We start from the raw sequence: 17,224 nt of genomic DNA on the forward strand, positions 1-17,224 counted from the left end.
TGGCCAATAAGCTCATGAAAAGATTCACAGTATCATGAACCATCAGGGAACTATAATAAAATATCATTTTGCACCCACTAGGAAGGCTGTGATAAAAAGTCAGATAATAGTAAGTGTTGTCGAGGATGTGAAGTGAGAACTCTCATACTCTATTGGTAGGAATATAAAAATGGTAAAGCCACTTGGAAAACATTTTGGCAGTTCTGCTTTTGACCCAGCAATCCCACTCCTAGGTATGTAAGTCCCAAATGAAAATAGATGTCCACGCAAAAACTTGTATACAGATGTTCATACCAACATTATTCGTAACAGCTAGAATGTGGAAGCAACTCAGATGCCCACTCAATGCATGGATAAAGTGTGGCTATCCATATAATGGGACATTATTTGGCAATAAAAAGAAATTAAGTACTGATACATGCTATAGCATGGTTGAACCTTGAAAACATTACATTTAGTGAAAGAAGCCAGATACAAAGGACCACATATTGTATAATCCCATTTAAACAAAATGTCCAAAATAGGCAAATCTCTTTAAGAGACTTAAGTGGACTGGGAATTGCCTGGGAAAGGGGGCAGATCCTGGGGGGAAATGAGGAGTAACAATGGGTATGGGGTTTCTTTTGCAGGTGATGAAAATGTTTTAAGATTTTGGTGATGGTTGAACAACTCCGTGAACATACTAAAAACCACTGAATTGCACACAATTGTTAATTGTATCTTAATAAAGCTGTTTAAAAAAGCAAATAAAAATATGGCAACCTAGTGGGAATATCATAGATTTGTACCACCATTAAATACTTAAAAGGATATAGAGTGATTCCTATAATGAGCTCATTTAATTCTCCCGTTGGTCCCTTAGAAACCACGTAACAGCCTCAATCACCTGCTGGCTCCTGGATACAGGGAGTCCATCGTGCCCCGGCAGCAGGTGTAGATCATGGTTGAATGGGATCCTTGGTATGTCCCCTAGAAGGTGTGTGCTCCCTCTGGGGACCTGGATCTCTAACCTGGCAAAGCCCAGAGTTCCAGGGATCCTCCAGTGGGTTTTGGAAATGATGGTAAGTGGGGCTACTTCTACTTCTGCTCCTTTGTTCCTGGACCGTGTATACGTTCTGTTGTGAATACAGCTCATATTGAAGTTTCTGGCTTAAGTATTAAACTGGCATGCCATCTTTACAGAGTACTGTCTCCATATTGGTGCTTGGGTTGTGCTTTCAGTAGGCCATTCCAGTGCCTGCTTCTAGATGGTGTGGTAGATCATGTGATTAATGGATCCATGGTCATGGGCTCATTCTTGCACCTCCTTCTCTGTGAATTGGGTCCCCTAAAAGGATGAAATGTTGCATAGATTCCACCCCTATGAACACATATTCCGTACGCACCCACATAATTGTGCTGGCTGAGGTTTTGCAGATAGGAAAGGCAAACCCATTTCCATAAGTAATTTGAGAACAAATTACTGCCCTTTCAGAATGGAAGGGACCCAATTTAACAAACTTAACATAGAATGGTTATGATCATGAGGATAAATGGTCTGCAGTTTTAATTCTCTTATAAAGTCTTTGGTCTGGTTTCAGTATCAGAATAATGCTGGCCTCAGGAAAGAATTGGGAAAAGTCCCTCTTTTAGTTTCAGTAAGACACTGCATAGAATTGGAATTATTTATTCCTTAGAATCATGGTAGAATTCAACTAGTGGAACTACCTGGTATCAATGTTTTCTTTATTGGGTGGTTTTTAATTTCAAGTGTAATTTCTTTAAGAGTTAACAGAACTTGTCAGGTAATTTATTTCTTATTAAAATTTTAGTAGGGTATGTCTTTAAATGAATTGGTCCATTTCATCTAAGTTAATGAGCTTACAAGCACAGAAGTGTTCATAACATCCCTTACTTATCCATTTAAAGTCTGTCGGTTCTATAATGATGCTACTTTCTAGTTTCTTCAGGTGGAAGCTTAGATTAATTGTTCAAGACCTTTCTTCTTTTTCAATATAACTTAATGCTATATATTTCTCTCTAAGCAGTGTTGTAGCTGCATCCTGCAAACCTTGATGTTGTTGGGTTTTTGTTTGGTTTGGTTTTACTGAAGAAGAGTTGATTTACAGTATTGTGTTAGCTTCTGGTGTATAACAAAGTGATTCAGTTATACATACACATATATACCCTTTTTCATATTCTCTTCCGATAAAATTTATTACAGGATACTAAATATAGTTCTCTATGCCACACAGTGGGACCTTGTTGTTTATCTGTTTTATATATATATTGTTTGTATCTGATAATCTCAAACACCTAATTTAGGGGTGGGGAAGGGTCCCCTAAATTAGGAGTCTGAGATTATCAGATACAAACAATAAATAAGTTCATCTGTATCATATTTTAGATGCCATATAGAAGTGATATTATATGGTATTTGTCTTTTCTTTCTGACTACTTCACTTAGTATGACAACTTGATAATCTCTAGGTCCATCCATCTATGTTGTTACAAGTGGCATTATTTCATTCTTTTTTATGGCTGAGTATTCACTGTATTCATGAGTATTCCTTGTATACCACATCTCCTTTATCCATTTGCTGCTGGTGGTTTTTTTTTTTTGGCCACATCATGTGGCATGTGAGATCTTAGTTTCCCAACCAGGAATCAAACCTACACCCCCTGCAGGGGAAGTGCAGAGTCTTAACCACTGGACTGCCAGGGATGTACTGATGCTGTATTTTTATTACATTCTAATAAAATATTTTCTAATTCTCTTTGAGAATTCTTACTTGACTCCTGTATTATTTAGAAGTGTGTTGTTTAACTTCCGAATATTTGGGGATTTTTCAGTTATTTTTGTGTTACTAATTCCTACTTTAATTCCATTACAGTCAGAGACCATACTTAGCATGATTTAAATTATTTTAACATCATTGAGATTTGGGGTTTGGCCCAGCTTACTCAGGATATATTCTGTGTGCAATTTTAAAGACCATGTGTTCTGCTGTTGTTGGTAGGTCTATAAATGTCAATTAAGTAAAACTGATTTGATAATGTTGCTCAGGACTTCTGTATCTTTACTGAATTTTTTGGTCTACTTATTCTACCAGAGAAGTAGTATTTAGCTTTAGTTTTAGAAAAAGAGTATTTAGTTTTCCAAGTGTAATTCTCTTATTTTTTCTCAGCTTTGAATACCTTAATACACTGTCATTCTTGAAGGATATTTTTATTAGATACAGCATTCTGAGCTGATCATTCTTTTTTCTTTACAACCTTAATTATGCTATTTCAACTCAGTTTCTGATGAGCAATCCATAGTTATTTAAATCACTGTTCCCATATACATCATGTGTCCCTGTCAGTTTGAGGGTCCTCTTGGGAGGCTGGAGTTTGTTCTTATGGGACAGTGAAGTGGGGTGAGGAAGAAGGCAGGAATGTGGATGAAGGATGTATAATAGATCCACTTGTTGGCAGGCTCTCATCATCTCTTGTCTGGATCAGTGTATATAGTAAATGACTTAAGAGAAACACAAATGTTGTATCATCTTTAAGGAAAAACACAAAAATCTGCAAAATTGGAATAAGACTGTCTCTCCATCAGAAATAAATTAGAATAAGATAATTCAGGCTTACAATCATCCTTTGTCTCATTACCTTACACATGTTTTTCATAATAAAATAAATGGTTCCAAGGCCATCTCATCATGAGGATACCTAGATTTAACGCTTAAATTTTAACAAATTCTTGTCAGATACATTTTAGAATATTGTGAGAACTTATTGTTCTAAACTATTGAGAAAAAAAGTCTTTGTTGTTATAATGAAATAAAATGCATACTTACTCTGAATAATATTTCTTCATTCCATTTTGGATTCAAAGTCTGAAAGACAATAAACACAGTATAACTAACTTTTCAATATTTCATTATACAAAAATAAAACAACATATACTTAAAAATTTTTAAATACTAACCTTTTTAAGGGTTTTTGTTTGCACACTTGTAAAAACTCCATTCATTGGGTCATATAACGTCACTCGCACGTAAGGATCACTGTTAAAATTTTTAAAAATTTAATTGTTATCTATTCCCAAACTCAGGTTACTCAAACTACAAAAATTACAGAATTTTCCTTGTTAACAATTTCTACAATTATTTTCTACACTTAAAAGTAAGGGTTCCTTAGGCAGGGGTAAGTAATTATAGTAATTGTAGTATCTAGCTAAAAAGCTGAAATGCTATGATAGAGAAACAGACAAAGAATTAGAAAGAAAACCTTTTAATCACAATTCAATTATTTCCAACCTCTTAATATTTTTGAAATTTTGTTTAATTTTGTATTACATGCCTTCTTCTTCTGGGTTAAGAAGGTTAATCCAATGATTTTCAAGAATAGCTTTGTAAGACCTCAAGGTAGTTTCAAGTTATCTCACAGGTATAAATTCTTCTTACAAAATAAAGACAAAGTGTTTGAGTTCAAAATAACTGTGTGCCAGGTAACCCTTGTACAAAGAGACATGGAGAAGGAAATCCTTGTGATATTCAGGTTTGCAAAGCAAAAGACTTGACATTTTACTTTTCCATGGTCAAATTTCTCTCATGTCCCTTGGGGATCCCAAGTACCCACTATTTTCCACCACCAACTCCCTCCTCCCATTTCCGCTTGCAAGCTTGGTGCTACTGCTGCTGCTAGGTCGCTTCAGTCCTGTCCAACTCTGCAACTCTATAGACTGTAGCCCGCCAGGCTCCTCTGTCCAAGGGATTTTCCAGGCAAGAATCCTGGAGTGGGTCATCATGCCCTCCTTCAGGGGATCTTCCTGACCCAGGGACTAAACCCGTGTCTCTCATGCCTCCTGTACTGGCAGGTGGGTTCTTCACCACTAGCGCCACCTGGGAAGCCCCCATCCAACCTTCACTCTTACTTTAACTAACAAAAATCAAAGGCATCACAGTACTCCCAACATCCTGGTATTTATCAGAGTCCATCCTACCCCAGCTTCAGTGATTCAGGTATTTCACCCAGTCGCCCTTGTCTAGTGTCCTCCCACCTTCTCTGGAGCCTTGCATCATCTATTTTGACTTAGGTTTTTCCAGTCATATAAATGTCATTAAGCTCCTCCACTCCCTGACTCTCCTTCATGCTTCCAGCAAAGCAAACTAGACTTTCTTCCTGTCTCAGTCAAAGTTCACAAGTGAAAAATCTGTAATAATAACGACACAAATAACAACTAACACATATGCAGCAATTACTCTGCGTCAGGCACTGTTATAAATGGTTTATATATATACATATTAACTTTTGGAATCCTGATAACAACCTATGAGGCAGGTATGGTTATTATCTGTTTTAAACACAGTCAACTTTAAGTTGACTTAAAAAAGTCAACTCATCCCAAACGACACAGCTCGGAAGCGGAACAGTGAGGACTGAAACTAAGCACTTGGCTCCAGAGACCCTGTTCACAACCACGACAGCCTACAACCTCCCTTCCTTCGTTTCCCCAACAGCCAGTGGTCTTCAAAGCCCTATAATCTGGCTTCCACCTCTTTCTTTCAGACCCAGTCCATGAAAAGTCACCAATCTTGCTAAAACAATTAACACTTTCTAGTCACTTATTTTGCTGGCTTTCTATATGTTTGATATTACTGACCATTTTCCCCTTGAAACTCATCTCATTTAGCTTTCATGACACAAGACCCTTCTGGTTCTTTCTTTTGTTTTCTCTACATATTTCCTTCAAAATCTCACCCATGGTTTTAACAACTAACTGTATACTCACAAATATAAATATAAAACATAAATGCAAATATAAATATATATTCCTGATCTCACAACCCAGCTAGACACTTCCACCTGGATAGTTCACAGATAATATCTGTTCACGAATTTTGCCCATTTTTAATTGGCCATTTTATCATATTATTACTAAGTTATAAGAAGTTTTTATATGCTGTGAATTAAAGGTGCTTGTCAGATACATGTCTTGAAAACATTTTCTCCAATCGGTGGCTTGCCTTTTCCTTTTCTTAACTGTGTCTTTCAAACAACACAGTGTTTCAGAAGACAGTAAAGAATCTGCCTGCAATGCAAGAGAGCCAGGTTTGATCCTGGGTTGGGAAGATCCCCTGGAGAAGGAAATGGCTACCCTCTCCAGTATTCTTGTCTGGAGAATCCCACGGAGAGAGGAGCCTGGCGGGCTAGAGTCCATAGGGTCCCAAAGAGTTGGACAGGACTGTGACTATCACTTTCACTTTCAACTGTGTCTTTCAAACAACAGAAGTTTTTAATTCTAATGAAGTCTGTTTCAACATTTTTCTTTCAAATTTTTATGGTGCATATTTTTTGAGTCTTATTTAATAAATCTTTGTGTAACTCAGTAGAGCAAATATTTTCTCCTATGTCTTCTGCTAGAAGTTTATTAATTTTAACTCTTATTAATTTTCTATATTATATGTGATAAGGACAGAGCTTAATTTTGTTCCACACCTATAACCAGTTTTCTAGTATCATGCATTTAAAAGACTATCCTTTCTCTTGAATTACCTTAATGCTTAAAGCAACTGACCACATACATGTGCATATGTATGCGTGTGTGTGGGGGGAGTGTGTGTACTTCTACACTCTTTATTATAGTCCACTGAACAATATAGCTACTCTTATGCCAATGCTGCTTTGTCTTGATTGTATAGAAAATCTTGAAATTATGTTGTATAAATTCTCCACCTATGTGGCCTATGTTCTTTTTCAAAATTGTTTTGGCTATTCTGTGTCCTTTGACTTTTCATAACAATATTGGAATCAGTTCATCTGTTTCTCAAAAAAGTGCCGGGATTTTTATTAGGATTGAGCCAAATCTACTCAATTTGGAGAGAAATACAACTCTAACAATAACATATCTTCAATCCATGAATATGACAATGTTTATCCATTGATTTAGCTCTTCAATTTCCCTTAGTTAGCAATGTTTTGTAGTTTTCAGTGTGCAGTACTTGCAAATCTTTTGTCAAAGTTATTTCTTCTAAGTTTTTAATTTTAAATGAATTTTAAATTCTAAAAATTCATTTTCCAATTGTTAACTGATTGATCAGTTCAGTTCAGCCGCTCAGTCGTGTCCAACTCTTTGCGACCCCAGCATTCCAGGCTTCCCTGTCCATCACCAACTCCTAGAGCTTGCTCAAACTCATGTCCATCGAGTCAGGGATGCCATCCAACCATCTCATCCTCTGTCGTTCCCTTTAGAAGATGTAAGAATATGACTAATTTTTGTACAATGACTTTGTATCTTGTGGCCTTATATTTTAGCTCTAGCAGCTTTTTTTTTGTAGATTCCTTAGGGTTTTCTATGTACATGATCTGACTCTCTGCAAATAAAAAGTTTTTCCTTTTCAGTCTGTATTTATTTTTCCTTTCCTGGTCATTTTGCACGGCTAGGATATCTAGCACAATGTTGAGCTGAATGTGAAAGCAGACAAACTTTCTTATTCATGAGTTTAAGCAGAAAGCATTCAGACTGTCGTCACTGGCCATAACGTTAGCTACTATCTTTCTCACAGAAAACCTTAATCAGATCTACAACTTTCATCTATCCCTAGTTTGCTAAGAGTTTCCATCATGAATGGGTGCTCAATGATGTCAGATGCTTTTTCGGTTTTTATTGAAATGATTGCTTTCCTTTTATTCTAGTAATATGGTATATTATATTAATTAACTTTCAGATGTTAAACTATTCTGCATCTTATTATTAGTTTGTTGACAGTTTTTATCATAAAAGGATGATGAATATTGACAAATGCACTTTCTACACCTACTGAAATGATCATGCTGCTTTTTTTTTCTGGACTGTATTAATATGACAGAGGTTGACCTGAACAAATCTTATATTCATAAGAAAATTCCCATGTGCTGAAATCCATTTATCAGACATTCAAAACTCCACTTTAGTCATCAAATGCTTACTGTTTGTATGGCATATGCATCCCTTCTCTTTCATCTTAGCTGTGTCTTTGTATTTTAAGTGCATCAGTTATAGACAGTATTTAGTTGGGTCTTCTTTTTCAGCCCATTCTAATAACTTCTACCTCATGTTCACCTTAGTTCATTAATGTTTAATGCAATTGTTATGGTTAGATCTAGGTGTGTCAAATTATTACTGGTTTTCTATTCTTTCTTTCCCTTTTCACTCGCTCTTTTTTTTTTGATCATGTGTTCTTTTCCTGGCCTTTTAAGTATTTTTTTTCCCAAGAATCTCATTTTAAAATTTTGATTGCTTTTTAATCTATAATTCTTTACATTAATTTTCAGCAGTTCATCTAGGTATTGCAATATACACTTCTACTTTTTATTCCACTTACACTTAATATATTACATTCTACTAAAAAGTTCATAACACATACCATCCCTGTCCTTTATGCAATAATCATTATATGTATTCCATCTATAAGATAATAAAAAAAACAATAAGCTGTGATATAAACAGGCATGCTTTTTAAAAAATTATGATGAAAAGAGCAAAAAGTCTTTCAGATGTTTCCAGATGGTTACCATTTCTGATGCTCTATATTCCTTTGTAAGGATCTGAGTTTCCATATGCTATCTACCCTCTTTACCTGGGAGAACTTCCTTTAGATTTTATTAGGGTGCAGGTCTGCTAGTGACAAAGTTTCAAAGTTTTCATTTATCTGAAAATGTTGTTATTTTGTCATCACACCAAAGAATATTTTCTCTGAATATAGTAGAGAATTCTAGGTTGACAGTTATTCTATTGTCCCATTTTTTATCTGGGCTCTGTGGTTTTTGGTGAGAAGTCAGTAGTCAATTGAACTATAGGTCCCTTGTATATAATTTGTCATTCTCTGAGTCCTTTGTCAGTCCTTTATCCTTGGCTTTCGACAGCATGACTATTATGTGCCTCAGTATGTTCTTCTCAGTACTTATCCTGCTCCGTGATTTTTGATACTATAAACTTGTGTTATTCATCAAATTTGGAAAAAATATGACCATTATTTCTTAAAACAGTGTTTTGCCTCATTCTCTCTCCTCTATTTCTAGGACTTCAATTACATGTATGTTAGACTGTGTGGTATTATTTAACAAGTCCCTGAGGCTCTCTTTGTGTTCATTTAAATTTTTTTTTTAATCTGTTTCTCTCTCACCTCCTGCTGAGAAATAATTTCTATTGCTCTACCTCTAAGTTTAATTGATTCTTCCTCTTCATCTCCATTCTGCTGTTAACTTCATCTAAGAATGTTAATTTAATATACTATATTTTTCAGTTTTAGAATTTTCATTTTTTATTGTTTCTAGTTTATTCCTGAGATTTCCAATCTTTTGACTTGTGTGAGCGCATATTTTTCCTCTTCTGAGAATGTGTTTCATTTTCCTGTTTTTTTATAGATTATATAGCTTTGGATTCTATCTTAGACATTATAAATGTTAAGTTGTAGAGACTGTGGGTGCTGCATTTTCTCTTTGATGAGAATTTATGTTTTCATTTAAATCTATCATGTAATTAATTACCTTACGTGGACAAGAACCACAAGCTCTGTTTCTTGGGCCGCACCCTTGGTCTCTGTTCTGGTCTTTTGTCCTTAGTTAAGTTGTCTGCAATCTGCTATCATATGTGCGATTCAGGGTCAGCAAGGAATGACAGTAGACATGGTTTGGGAATCTCCTTTCCAGTTCTTTCCATTCCAGAATCCTCACCACTCTATGCTTTCTCCAGATTAAGTCTTCTGATTTCCTAGGCCATGAATATTATGATTTTTCCATGTTCTGATTCCATGTGACCTCAGACTAATTCATAAATTGGAGACTCACTCAGTGCAACTCCCACCTCCAAACAGGGACTCTTCACTAGACTCTACCTGCTCTGCACTCTCCACGGCCTTTAAGTTGCTGCTTTCAGTAATATGTTCACAGTTTATGGTTGTTAACTGATAAAGGATTAGTCAGTCAGAATTTTACTAATTCCCAGAAACAGAACTCACTAATGTACCTTGTAACTACCTTTCTGAGTTATACCTTTGCCTAATTTCACATATTCTGTAATTCAGATATCAAGGAATTTGGTAAACCACCAACTGGTTACAACCAACTTCATACAACAGTTTACTAACAATATCCCTCAATTTTTCATCTAACCAAAGTTAGAAAAAATTAATTAATTAATACAAAGTTTTAAAATTACATCCCAACTTATACTTACCTAGCTCCCAAGATATCCTTTTTGGCAAGGCCTATTCCAGCTATAACTTTTACCCTCACAATTCGGGAATTTTCCTAAAATACAAAAATTTTATATTTTATTTTCATGTAATGTATAACTTAATTAAGACACATATCTTTAAATATATACATACCAAATAAGATAACAGGATATTAAAATTAATTGGAAGAATCTTTTTTCAGGAATTAATATGACTAAAAGTATACAGAGAAAAATAAAAATTGTATTGTTATTTGTAATGACTGGATTATCTACAAAGAAAACCCAAAGAAGCTAGAGTCAAATTATTATAATGAGCAAAAATGTATCATTGTTGCCAAGAAAATCCAAAACCAAATTACTGGAACTTATATGGATTCACCACTTTTGCTAGGTATAAGATAACACAAAATTCAGAGTTCACATCATTTATAATAATTATTTAGACAGGTAAAATTACTTTTAAAATGCCATTCAATAAACTATATATTAAATAAAACTATAATGTATTCATATTTTAATGTATGAAACATTAAAATTCTTGGGTATCATAATAGCATGATGAGGTTTTAAGTAAGAATGTCTTATTTTTAAGAGATACATATTGAAGTATTTAGGGATAAAGTAAGATAAAGTTTGCAACTCACTCTTTAATGGTTCAGCAAATAAAAAGTTGAACATGAGTGAATGTGTGTGTATATGGAAGTAAAGGGAATAACCAACTGTTGCCAATTTGTGGATCTGACTGATGGGTAATCAATTACACTATTGTTTTGTTGTCCCAAAGATCTGAAATTTTTTAAAATAAAAAGGTGGGTAAAAATACTATAAGACAGAATACACATTTAAAAAATTCACAAATAAGCAAAACTGTTAGATACAGAGAAACAAAATTAAGAAAAAATGTCAAGACCTTTATGGATAAAATCTGTAAGTAAAGAAAATAAGGAAAATACAAATAAATGAAGAAGTTCACCATATTCATGGAAGTAAATATTTAATATTATTATATGTTTTCTCCAAAGTAAATTACAAATCAATATAATTCCAACTCCCTTCCTTAAATTATTTCATAGATCTTAACAAATGATTCTAAAATTCATACAGAGGAGTGAGAATGAGTAAAGAAGTAAACAATAATATTTGATCACTATGTTATACTACATATAAAAACAAACTCCCGATATATCAAATTTTAACAATGAAAAAGAAAACTTTAAAAAATTCTTAAGATATTTTAGAATATTTCTGACATTGAAGAAAGAATTTTTAAAAATACAAACTCTAATCGAAAAAGTTGTTAGATCTGACACTAAAATTACGTATCCTTTGTGTGAAAAGAGATGCCATGAGCAAAATGAAAAAACAACAGGACACACAGAGTAGAAATATCTAAAATATATATACCAAGTGCAAATTATGATTATCCAGGGTATATTGTTTTTGTTTGGTTGGTAAGTCCTGTCTGACTCTTTGCAACCCCATGGACTGTAGCCCACCAGGCTCCTCTGTCCATGGGATTTCCCAGGCAAGACCAGTGGAGAGGATTGCCATTTCCTCCTCCAGGAGATTGACCCAGGGATCAAACCTGCATCTCCTGCGTTGCAGGCAGATTCTTTACTACTGAGCCACCATGGAAGCCCATCTGGAATATATCAAGAACTCCTAACACCCACAAAGTAATATTTAAACAACATAATATAAGAAATCATACAGAATGGTCAATAAACACATGAAAAGATCCTCAATTTCACCAGTAATAAGAAAGATCTCTAGTGTATGTGCTGCCAACACAAACACAAGCGAGAACTCTAATACACTGTTCGAGAGTAATTTTGAAGAGATAGTTGGCAATATCTATTGAAAGCTCTAAATCAATAGCCCAGGAATTTCACTATTAGATATAAGCCCTAGATAAACTATCACTGATGTACACAAGGCCAACAGTTTCACAGTAGCATTTATAAGATCAACAAATGTGAAATAAATGTTGCCTAACAGAGAGGAACCCAACTGGTTCTATTCTAAAATTACTCCATCAGCCAGATGAATGGATAAAAAAGATGTGATACACACACACACACACACACACACAATGGAATACTACTCAGCCACAAAAAAGAATGAAATTTTGCCATTTGCAAAAACATGGATAGACTTGCAGGGCATTATGCTAAGTGAAATAAGTTATAGAGAGAAAGACAAATATTGTATGATATACTTATATGTGGAATCAAAAAAATACAACCAACCACTGGAGTACAACAAAAAAAGAAGCAGGCTCAGACACAGAGAACAAATTGGTGGTTTCCAGTGGGGAAAAGTTGGGAGGGGCAATATAAGGGTGGCAGAGTAGCAAACTCCTGGGTATAAGATAGGTTCAAGGACGTATTATACATCACAGGGAATGGTAACAATATTTTGTAATAACTAACCTTTTAAAACTGTATAAAAATTCTAAAACATAGTAAAATAGCCCATCAGCAAGTAGTAGGTCATGTTCCTTTTTAAGGAGAAATCTGGATGGGGGATAACATACATATCATAGGTATTTATTTCAGTCTTCTTCCATTTCTAAATACTTAGAAGCACCCTCACTCCTGGAAGTTTCAGTGAATTAAAATGATAACAGAAATATCCTCAAAGCTACAAAACTCAGACAACAAATTCATATAACACAAAAATCCTTGACTAGAGATACTAGATATTTTATAACTTTTCTCCATCACCAAATATTAAATACACAGCCAATCTTGCAAGTAAAAAGAGAAATCCTCAAGTATCAGAAATAAAGGCAATTGAAAATCAGAGAGGAAAACATAAACTGAAATTTCTGTTTTCTGTGGGGACTGATTTCCAAAAATCTGAAGAAATTTACAGAACTACCATTTTTTCCTGGAAGGTCACTGAATAATTAGGTCAATTAAAATATTCCATTGGCCCTACAACTGAATTTTCCTATACTAGTTGAATGGGAAGTGGCTACTCTATTAAGTTGGTACTAATTCCCAAGACTGATTCTGAAAATCAGATATCTTTTCAGGGATGACTTAATAAATACAAATTTTTTCAAGCGGTAAAGTATAATCAAAGGTGCCCTCAGAAAATAATGTTATTTGATAATCTTATCTTTTCTAAGTGTAGACAATTGTTTGTGATTTGTATATGATCTTAATTGAGGGAAGAAATTATCATTCCCTTATAAAAAAAAGCTGATCCATATTTGTTACTGTTAATCCATCTCCTGACTTAAAAATCACCTACATTAGCCTCTACTGAAACCATCCCCCAGAAGTCTCCTGAAGAAATGTAGCAAGCATTAAATAAAAACAATTCCAAGGGGTAATAACTTACAGTCACAGACACATTTAACTTTTAAACTTTATCCTTGCATTTTACAACCACAAAAATGAGAACTACTTACTTCAGATGCTGTGGTTAAATGATGTAAAGCTACATTGATTTAAGATTCTTTCAGGAAACTAAATAAGAAATACCATTTATTTTCATATTTGCATTCATATAATTTCATTTTATAAGTTTATGCTAAAAAATTGTCCCCACTGCTCTCTTTGATCACATCCACCATCAGAGATCACACCCACATTATCTTTGAAAACGAAGAAGGCCATATATGTTGCAACTAGAGACCAAACTCTTCAGTAACTTTAGAATCGTGACACTAAAAGTACTATTAACAGAATTCTAGGTAGTACTCAAATGAGTAAAAAAACAGACAAAAAAAAAGAAACATCTTTTCTTTAACCAAAACAGAGACTTTATCCTCAAGCAGACCAGGGCTCTTCACTAAAGTTGGAATCTCCCCCTCTTTCACTCATAAGGGAGCTTTACTGATTTTTGAAAGTGAAATGAAAAGGTTGAAAATTGCAGGCAAAGATGTGTGGCTTTTTTCAAGGACAGGGAGAAACAAACTGGTAATGTGTTATCAATGCAGGCAGCTTCAGTAATTAAAAGCAGCTTTCCAAAGGCTGAGAGTTTCTCTACAATTCATGAAAACAGTGATTAACTATGCCTTAATCTTCTGTCAACCTCCCCCACCAAATAAATAAATAAAAACCAGGAACAGGAAATCCAGAGCTTTAAGTCTTTCCATCTCTCAAAGGTCTTGGGAGAATTTTTGTGAACCTCTTCATCCTTCTCCCCTCCTTTCGTGGCCCACTCCCACCAGTCTACTTTTTAAAAAAGACATGTCCTGTGTTTACTTTTCTCTGAATTTTTATACACGCTGGAGTCCCTCTGCCTGGGAGATACTTCCCCATCCTCTACCCCTTCATTGTTAAAAGTCCTATATCATCTGAGCAGATTCTTTAGAGACCATTAAAAATTGAATTATTAATATTATTTAATGACAGAAAATACTGTTAATTGGAATAATCAAGTTGCCAAATGTTATCTATTCTGTGACAACTCCATAAAATCATAAATTCAGATGGATAAAGTAAATATGCAACAATGAAAATAGCTACCCACAATAATGAGATAAAGGTTTGAAAATTTAATTTAAAAGGTTTGGTATAAATTTAATTTTTTTTCCTTAAAAAAACTCCTGTCCACTTTTTAAAGACCAAATGCTATCTTTTCTGAAACTCTTGATATGAATTTTCCTTCTCTTTGTTACAGGCTCAATTACATAGCATCTATCACATACCATCTTGTATCTGAGGCAATAAACTATGTGTCTTTCTCGCTTATTAAAATTGTGAAATTTTGAAGACCAAGAAACTCATCTTTATGTTTTCTCTGCATCCTCTATAGAACTCAGCAGATTACTTGACAAACAGTAGGGGATGATAAATTCTTGATTAACAACAAATCTTTCTGAAGTAGCTGAAAGTAGGAATAAGGTACCAAATTAAAAGCAAGGGAAAATCTTCACAAACAGTGGGCTCCCAGCCCCTCCACTTCTTGAGCCCAGAAGACTGGAAGACTTCTCTATGAGGAAGTCAAAGGGGTTGGGGGTATATACTGTATGTGAGAATCCCACCATTATGGGATTGGTTCAGATAACACTTATTGATAGGGCTCAGATAACCAATAATGATAGGTTCAGATAACCCTATTGTGAAATGCTCTAGTGAACAGTAACTGCCCACTCATACAAAGGATGAGAATAAATCAGGAAAGAGGAAGACAAGAGGTGAAAAAAAACATTGGATCCAACACAGAAAAGAGATCAAGAGAATTCTCACCATGCTGATCAACGGAATCCTGCAGACAATAATGATATGACAGGTGTAGAGTGCAAGCCGTTCAGATGGAATGCAACATAGCAAGAAGCTGTCTTTAACAAGAATGCAGAAAAGGGAATGGACAGCATTCATTACATATGTGTGTATGTGCAAACACAGTGAGTAGTTGTAAAGCTTTCAGGCAGCTTGCAATTTAATTTGTGATGTTGTTTTGTTGCTCAGTTATGTTTGACTCTTTTGAGATCTCAAGGATGGTAGCCCACCAGGCTCCTCTGTCCAAGGAACTTCCCAGGTAAGACTATTGGAATGGGTTGCCATTTCCCCCTCTAAAGGGGATCTTCCCGATCCCAGGGATTGAACCCAATGCAGAAGACATCTTCTGCACTGGCAAGTGGATTCTTTACTACTGAACTGCCAGGATTCCCTTAATATGTGACAGTTGTTCAGAAAATGAAAGCAAACAAAAATGTACAATAAATAATTATAAATATGGTACAATGGTTCAGATGTGAATAATACTATATCTACATAGTGTAATAATATAAATACTGAATATTTACATAACAAAAAATGTACTAGGGTAGGAGGGAGGGATTTAACTTTTTTTAATATAACTTTTTTCCAAATTAAATATTGGAACCTGTGACTTGATGGCAGTTTTCCTTCTCTGCTGTGTAAATTTACTTGAAACATTTTACAAAAGTATAAATATAAATGAAAATATAAATGCTGGATCATCTTTATTGAAAACTAAATGAAATCAGGTCTGTCCTAGTAATGCTGGAATATATATATGACTGCTATATATTTGCTACATATGAACAAAATTCCTCAGGAGTTTTTGGCAATAATGACCACAATAAACTAGAATACCCAGAATTCTTAGATTTAAGAGACAGTAGAGATTTTCAAAGTGTATTCCCTGGACTAGTAGTATGAGTATCACATCGGAATTTTTTAGAAACTCAGATTTTCAGAACCTATTGAAATTTTCTGAACCTATTGAAAATAGACTACTGATGGGCCAGTGGTCTGTTTAAGCAAACTCTGCAGGTGATTATGAAGGATACTAAAATTTAGAACTGCAGGTAAAGAGCATGAGGGTAAGAAAGAGAAGTGCTATAGTTAATGCAGCTGCAAGAGTATTCCTCATTTAAGAGCTGTAACTTTTTTATTCAATCATTAACCTCCCCCCAAAAGAAACTCATCATTACCTTACATCTCAACACTACTTTAAAATGTGTTACACCATACCTATGCTTCTGGGTTTCCAGGTGGCACTAGTGGTAAAGAACCTGCCTGCCAATTCAGGAGATATAAGAGATACAGGTTTGATCCCCGGGTCAGAAGATCCCTTGGAGAAGGAAATGGCAACCCACTCCAGTATTTTTGCCTGGAGAATCCCATGGACAGAGGAACCTGGTAGGCCACAGTCCATAGGGTCGCAAAGAGTCGGATATGACCAAAGCGACTTAACACACACATATACCAATGCTTATTTACATTTAAAATATGTCTGGAAGAAAACATATCAAGTTGATATCCTATATTTGTGGAAAATATAATTTCCATAAAAAAGATCTATAGATGAATGTTCACAGTAGGTTTATTCATAATCGCCAAAACCTGGAAACAAATGAAGGGTCCATCAAAAGCAGGGTGCATAAACATCTGGTAAATTCACACAGTGGAATACTGAGTGCTGTGCTTAATCCCTCAGTCACCTGACTCCTAGTGACTCCATGGACTACAGCCCGCCAGGCTCCTCTGTCCACGGGATTTCCCAGGCAAGAATCCTGGAGTGGGTTGCCATGCCCTCCTTCACAGG

At 35.0% G+C, this 17,224-nt stretch overlaps 1 protein-coding gene across 1 annotated transcript in view; it reads right to left on the reverse strand.

Moving 5' to 3' along the window:
* The window catches only part of NEDD4 (NEDD4 E3 ubiquitin protein ligase), a 132,553-nt gene that overhangs the window by 106,808 nt on the left and 8,521 nt on the right, over nt 1-17,224 (reverse strand). The window contains exons 2-4 of the mRNA XM_043919325.1: nt 10,187-10,260; nt 3,956-4,034; nt 3,825-3,863 (exon numbers count right to left, since the gene is read on the reverse strand). Coding sequence (XP_043775260.1) covers nt 3,825-3,863; nt 3,956-4,034; nt 10,187-10,260 — 192 coding nt within the window. The remainder of the gene's footprint in view (nt 1-3,824; nt 3,864-3,955; nt 4,035-10,186; nt 10,261-17,224) is intronic.

Source organism: Cervus elaphus, chromosome 12 (genome assembly GCF_910594005.1).
Source record: "Cervus elaphus chromosome 12, mCerEla1.1, whole genome shotgun sequence".
In the NCBI taxonomy this organism is placed as follows: Eukaryota; Metazoa; Chordata; class Mammalia; order Artiodactyla; family Cervidae; genus Cervus; species Cervus elaphus.